General features: G+C 49.2%; 1 protein-coding gene across 1 annotated transcript in view; it reads left to right on the top strand.

Moving 5' to 3' along the window:
* Positions 1 to 6,994, top strand: part of grapa (GRB2 related adaptor protein a) — a 22,053-nt gene extending 15,059 nt beyond the window's left edge. Inside the window, exons 4-5 of the mRNA XM_046336417.1 lie at positions 5,643 to 5,811; positions 6,525 to 6,994. Coding sequence (XP_046192373.1) covers positions 5,643 to 5,811; positions 6,525 to 6,704 — 349 coding nt within the window. The 3' untranslated portion in view covers positions 6,705 to 6,994. The remainder of the gene's footprint in view (positions 1 to 5,642; positions 5,812 to 6,524) is intronic.
* Positions 6,995 to 7,500: the final 506 nt, after the last annotated feature.

Here is a 7,500-nt window from a genome sequence, read left to right as displayed (position 1 = left end):
TGAGTCTATAGGAACATTAGTCTGCTGGTCTTACTGAGTGGATAGGAACATTAGCCTGCTGGTCTATAGGACCATTAGCCTGCTGGTCTATAGGAACATTAGCCTGTTGGTCTATAGGAACACTAGCCTGCTGGTCTATAGGAACATTAGCCTGTTGGTCTATAGGAACATTAGCCTGTTGGTCTATAGGAACACTAGCCTGCCTGGTCTATAGGAACATTAGCCTGTTGGTCTTACTGGGTCTATAGGAACATTAGCCTGTTGGTCTTACTGAGTCTATAGGAACATTAGCCTGTTGGTCTTACTGGGTCTATAGGAACATTAGCCTGCTGGCCTTACTGAGCCTATAGGAACATTAGCCTGCTGGTCTTACTGAGTCTATAGGAACATTAGCCTGCTGGTCTATAGGAACATTAGCCTGCTGGTCTTACTGGGTCTACAGGAACATTAGCCTGCTGGCCTTACTGAGCCTATAGGAACAAGGAACATTAGCCTGCTGTTCTTACTGAGTCTATAGGAACATTAGCCTGCTGGTCTTACTGAGTCTATAGGAACATTAGCCTGCTGGTCTTACTGAGTCTATAGGAACATTAGCCTGCTGGTCTTACTGAGTCTATAGGAACATTAGCCTGCTGGCCTTACTGAGTCTATAGGAACATTAGCCTGCTGGTCTTACTGAGTGGATAGGAACATTAGCCTGCTGGTCTTACTGGGTCTATAGGAACATTAGCCTGCTGGTCTTACTGGGTCTATAGGAACATTAGCCTGCTGGTCTATAGGAACATTAGCCTGCTGGTCTTACTGAGTCTATAGGAACACTAGCCTGAACATTAGCCTGCTGGTCTTACTGAGTCTATAGGAACATTAGCCTGCTGGTCTTACTGGAACATTAGTGCTGGTCTTACTATAGGAACATTAGCCTGCTGGTCTTACTGGAACATTAGTCTATAGGAACATTAGCCTGCTGGCCTTACTGAGTCTATAGGAACATTAGCCTGCTGGTCTTACTGAGTCTATAGGAACATTAGCCTGCTGGTCTTACTGCTGGTCTATAGTCTATAGGAACATTAGCCTGCTGGCCTTACTGGAACATTAGCCTGCTATAGGGAACATTAGCCTGCTGGTCTTACTGGGTCTATAGGAACATTAGCCTGCTGGTCTTACTGGGTCTATAGGAACATTAGCATTAGCTGCTGGTCTTACTGAGTCTATAGGAACATTAGCCTGCTGGTCTTACTTAGCCTGTTGTCTTATAGGAACATTAGCCTGCTGGTCTTACTGGTATAGGAACATTAGCTGGTCTATAGGAACATTAGCCTGCTGGTCTTAGTCTATAGGAACATTAGCCTGTGGTCTTACTGGGTCTAGGAACATTAGCCTGCTGGTCTTATAGGAACATTAGCCTGCTGTCTATAGGAACATTAGCCTGCTGGTCTTACTGAGTCTATAGGAACATTAGCCTGCTGGTCTTACTGAGTCTATAGGAACATTAGCCTGCTGGTCTTACTGAGTCTATAGGAACATTAGCCTGCTGGTCTTACTGAGTCTATAGGAACATTAGCCTGCTGGTCTTACTGAGTCTATAGGAACATTAGCCTGCTGGTCTTAGTCTATAGGAACATTAGCCTGCTGGTCTTACTGGGTCTATAGGAACATTAGCCTGCTGGTCTTACTGGGTCTATAGGAACATTAGCCTGCTGGTCTTACTGAGTCTATAGGAACATTAGCCTGCTGGTCTTACTGGGTCAATAGGAACATTAGCCTGCTGGTCTTACTGAGTCTATAGGAACATTAGCCTGCTGGTCTTACTGAGTCTATAGGAACATTAGCCTGCTGGCCTTACTGAGTCTATAGGAACATTCGCCTGCTGGTCTTACTGAGTGGATAGGAACATTAGCCTGCTGGTCTTACTGAGTCTATAGGAACATTAGCCTGCTGGTCTTACTGGGTCTATAGGAACAATAGCCTGCTGGTCTATAGGAACATTAGCCTGCTGGTCTTACTGAGTATATAGGAACATTAGCCTGCTGGTCTTACTGAGTCTATAGGAACATTAGCCTGCTGGTCTTACTGAGTATATAGGAACATTAGCCTGCTGGACTTACTGGGTCTATAGGAACATTAGCCTGTTGGTCTTACTGGGTCTATAGGAACATTAGCCTGCTGGTCTTAGTGAGTCGATAGGAACATTAGCCTGCTGGTCTTACTGGGTCTATAGGAACATTAGCCTGCTGGTCTTACTGAGTCGATAGGAACATTAGCCTGCTGGTCTTACTGAGTCTATAGGAACATTAGCCTGCTGGTCTTACTGGGTCTATAGGAACATTAGCCTGCTGGTCTTACTGAGTCTATATGAACATTAGCCTGCTGTTCTTACTGGGTCTATAGGAACATTAGCCTGCTGGTCTTACTGAGTCTATAGGAACATTAGCCTGCTGGTCTTACTGGGTGGATAGGAACATTAGCTCAAGATATTGAGGAGGGATATCACACCTCGCTCCAATGATTGTCAAGTTCTGTTTTTCCTGCTGAGGGGTGCCCTATACCTGCGCCCAGAGGGGAGTAGGTCAACGTCCAGGGACAGGGTCCTGACCTTAAACTACCAGAGGAGAGTAGGTCAACGTCCAGGGACAGGGCCCTGACCTTAAACTACCAGAGGAGAGTAGGTCAACGTCCAGGGACAGGGTCCTGACCTTAAACTACCAGAGGAGAGTAGGTCAACATCCAGGGACAGGGTCCTGACCTTAAACTACCAGAGGAGAGTAGGTCAGGGACGGGTCCAGGGACAGGGTCCTGACCTTAAACTACCAGAGGAGAGTAGGTCAACGTCCAGGGACAGGGCCCTGACCTTAAACTACCAGAGGAGAGTAGGTCAACGTCCAGGGACAGGGTCCTGACCTTAAACTGCCAGAGGAGAGTAGGTCAACGTCCAGGGACAGGGTCCTGACCTTAAACTACCAGAGGAGAGTAGGTCAACGTCCAGGGACAGGGTCCTGACCTTAAACTACCAGAGGAGAGTAGGTCAACGTCCAGGGACAGGGTCCTGACCTTAAACTACCAGAGGAGAGTAGGTCAACGTCCAGGGACAGGGTCCTGACCTTAAACTACCAGAGGAGAGTAGGTCAACATCCAGGGACAGGGTCCTGACCTTAAACTACCAGAGGAGAGAAGGTCAACGTCCAGGGACAGGGCCCTGACCTTAAACTACCAGAGGAGAGTAGGTCAACGTCCAGGGACAGGGCCCTGACCTTAAACTACCAGAGGAGAGTAGGTCAACGTCCAGGGACAGGGTCCTGACCTTAAACTACCAGAGGAAAGTAGGTCAACGTACCTTGCTGAGGGCCCTGACCTTAAACTACCAGAGGAGAGTAAAGATCTCATCCTGTCTGTTTGACTCCAAGTCCCTTGGGGAGGGCCCTGACCTTAAAGATCTCATCCTGTCTGTTTGACTCCAAGTACCTTGCTGAGGGCCCTGACCTTAAAGATCTCATCCTGTCTGTTTGACTCCAAGTACCTTGCTGAGGGCCCTGACCTTAAAGATCTCATCCTGTCTGTTTGACTCCAAGTACGTTGCTGAGGCCCTGACCTTAAAGATCTCATCCTGTCTGTTTGACTCCAAGTACCTTGGGGAGGGCCCTGACCTTAAAGATCTCATCCTGTCTGTTTGACTCCAAGTACGTTGCTTAGGCCCTGACCTTAAAGATCTCATCCTGTCTGTTTGACTCCAAGTACCTTGGGGAGGGCCCTGACCTTAAAGATCTCATCCTGTCTGTTTGACTCCAAGTCCCTTGCTGAGGGCCCTGACCTTAAAGATCTCATCCTGTCTGTTCGACTCCAAGTACCTTGGGGAGGGCCCTGACCTTAAAGATCTCATCCTGTCTGTTTGACTCCAAGTCCCTTGCTGAGGGCCCTGACCTTAAAGATCTCATCCTGTCTGTTCGACTCCAAGTACCTTGGGGAGGGCCCTGACCTTAAAGATCTCATCCAGGCCTGTCTGTTTGACTCCAAGTACCTTGGGGAGGGCCCTGACCTTAAAGATCTCATCCAGGCCTGTCTGTTTGAATCCAAGTACCTTGGGGAGGGCCCTGACCTTAAAGATCTCATCCAGGCCTGTCTGTTTATAATAATAATATAATAATATATGCCATTTAGCAGACGCTTTTATCCAAAGCGACTTACAGTCATGTGTGCATACATTCTACGTATGGGTGGTCCCGGGGATCGAACCCACTACCCTGGCGTTACAAGCGCCATGCTCTACCAACTGAGCTACAGAAATACTCTAAATGAAAGATTTGTAAAACAGAGTCAGTATAGTCCAGTCTATATTAAAAAATCCCAGCTTTTTGAGAGAGTACAGTCTCTGTTGGCTCTTTTTGTAGATCAGGTCTGTACATTTACTCCACTGAAGCTTATTGTCCAAAAGGACAGCCAGGTATCTCTATTATTCTACAATCTCTGTTCTGACCTCTGATAGATGTTGCAGAGGCAGGTGTTGTACGCTTCCTGAAATCTATGCACAACTCTTTGGTCTTGTTGGGCCCAGGTCTGACAGAATCTGTGCAGAAGATCTAGGTGCTGCTGTAGGCCCTCCTTGGTTGGGGACAGAAGCACCAGATCATTAGCAAAAACAGTAGACAGTTGACTTCAGATTCTAGTACGGTGAGGCCGGGTGCTGCAGACTGTTCTAGTGCCCGCACCAATTCGTTGATATATATGTTGAAGAGGGTGGGGCTTAAGCTGCATCCCTGTCTCACCCCACAGCCTTGTGGGAAGAAATGTGTGGTTCTTTTGCCGATTTTAACCGCACACTTGTTGTTTGTGTACATGGATTTTATAATGTCGAATGTTTTACCCCCAACACCACTTTCCATCAGTTTGTATAGCAGACCCTCAGATTGAGTCGAAGGCTTTTTTGAAATCAACAAAGCATGAGAAGACTTTGCCTTTGTTTTGGTTTGTTTGGTTGTCAATTAGGGTGTGCAGGGTGAATACATGGTCTGTTGTATGGTAATTTGGTAAAAAGCCAATTTGACATTTGCTCAGTACATTGTTTTCATTGAAGAAATGTACGAGTCTGCTGTTAATGATAATGCAGAGGATTTTCCCAAGGTTACTGTTGATGCATATTCCACGGTAGTTATTGGGGTTAAATTTGTCTCCACTTTTGTTGATTGGGCTGATCAGTATTTGGTTCCAAATATTGGGGAAGATGCCATGAGAGGATGATGTTAAAGAGTTTTAGTATAGCCAATTGGAATTTGTTGTCTGTATATTTGATCATTTCATTGAGGATACCATCAACACCATAGGCCTTTTTGGGTTGGAGGGTTTTTATTTTGTCCTGTAACTCACTCATTAACTCACTCTCCCTCTCTCCGCCCTTCTCTCCCTCTCTCTCTTCCACCTCTCTCTCTTCCTCCTCTCTCTCTCTCTCCTCCTCCTCTCTCCCTCTCTCCGCCCCTGGCTCCCTTACTCTCTTCCTCCTCTCTCTCTCCTCCTCCTCCCTCTCTCCCTTTCTCCCTCTCTCTCTTCCTCCTCTCTCTCCTCCTCTCTCTCCCTCCCTCTCTCCCTCCCTCTCTCCCTCACTCCGCCCCTGTCTCCCTCCCTCTCTCCCTCACTCCGCCCCTGTCTCCCTCTAGTTACGGGGACCATGTGCAGCACTTCAAGGTGCTCCAGGACAGGTCAGGACAGTACTTTGTTTGGGAGGAGATGTTCTTCTCTCTGAATCAGATGGTGGAGTTTTACCATAGCAACAGCATCGCCAAGGAGGGAACCGTCTTCCTACGAGACCCAGAACACCCTGCCAGGGTAACAACAACAAATCATATCATATCAATTCAATTTAAATTCATATGTCTAGCTCCCTCTCTCTACCTTCCTCTCTACCCCTTTCTCTATCTCTCTTTCTCTCTCGCTACCTCCCTCTCTCTACCTTCCTCTCTACCCCTCTCTCTCTCTCTAACTCTCTCTTTCTCTCTCGCTACCTCCCTCTCTCTACCTTCCTCTCTACCCCTCTCTCTCTCTCTCTCTCTCTCTCTCTCTACCTCTCTCTCTCTTTCTCTCTCACTACCTCCCTCTCTCTACCTTCCTCTCTCTCTTTCTCTCTCTCTCTCTTTCTACCTCTCTCTACCTCTTTCTCTCCCTCACTATTCTGCTACTTCTCTCTCTCTGTCTCTACCCCTCCTCTCTCTCTCTTTTTCCCTCTCTTTCTCTTATTAGATAGACTGGTCTGAACAGTACTGGCCTGGACTGAACAGTACTAGACTGGTCTGAACAGTACTAGGCTGGTCTTAACAGTACTAGCCTGGTCTGAACAGTACTAGCCTGGTCTGAACAGTACTAGCCTGGTCTGAACAGTACTAGCCTGGTCTGAACAGTACCAGCCTGGTCTGAACAGTACTAGCCTGGTCTGAACAGTACTAGCCTGGTCTGAACAGTACTAGCCTGGTCTGAGAAGTGCATAGCATCAGCAGTGTTTGTATATCATTGGTCTAACCCTCTCCTGGACCCCCCCCATCCAGCACCCCCACCACGCCCATGCTCTGTTTGACTTCACCCCCCACCACCACTCCCAGCTACGCTTCCTCCGCGGTGATTTTATCGACCTGCTCGACTGTTCCGATTCGCTGCGCTGGAGAGGCCGTTGTCATGGACGCGTTGGATTCTTCCCCCCGGAGTATGTCCAGGCCGTCTACCAATGACCCCGCCCCATCTACAACGGACCCCGCCCCATCTACAACGGACCCCGCCCCATCTACAACGGACCCCGCCCCATCTACAACGGACCCCGCCCCATCTACAACGGACCCCGCCCCATCTACAACGGACCCCGCCCCCATCTACAACGGACCCCGCCCCATCTACAACGGACCCTGCCCCATCTACAACGGACCCCGCCCCATCTACAACGGACCCGGACCCCCATCTACCAATGACCCCGCCCCATCTACAACGGACCCCGCCCCATCTACCAATGACCCCGCCCCATCTACAACGGACCCCGCCCCATCTGCCCCGCCCCATCTTCCCCGCCCATCTGCCCCGCCCCCATCTACAACGGACCCCACCCCCATCTACAACGGACCCCACCCCATCTACAACGGACCCCACCCCATCTACAACGGACCCCAACCCCATCTACAACGGACCCCAACCCCATCTGCCCCACCCCATCTACAACGGACCCCAACCCCATCTGCCCCACCCCATCTACAATGGACCCCAACCCCATCTACAACTGGAGAGAGACTGGAGAGAGACAGCAGCTGGAGAGAGACTGGAGAGAGACAGCAGCTGGAGAGAGACTGGAGAGAGACAGCAACTGGAGAGAGACTGGAGAGAGACTGGAGGGAGATGACAACTGGAGAGAGACTGGAGAGAGACTGGAGAGAGACTGGAGAGAGACTGGAGAGAGACAGCAACTGGAGAGAGACTGGAGAGAGACTGGAGGGAGATGACAACTGGAGAGAGACTGGAGAGAGACTGGAGGGAGATGAC

The sequence above is a fragment of the Oncorhynchus gorbuscha genome, unplaced genomic scaffold, assembly GCF_021184085.1.
Source record: "Oncorhynchus gorbuscha isolate QuinsamMale2020 ecotype Even-year unplaced genomic scaffold, OgorEven_v1.0 Un_scaffold_1047, whole genome shotgun sequence".
Taxonomy (NCBI): domain Eukaryota; kingdom Metazoa; phylum Chordata; class Actinopteri; order Salmoniformes; family Salmonidae; genus Oncorhynchus; species Oncorhynchus gorbuscha.
This window is presented reverse-complemented; position numbering and strand designations above follow the sequence as displayed.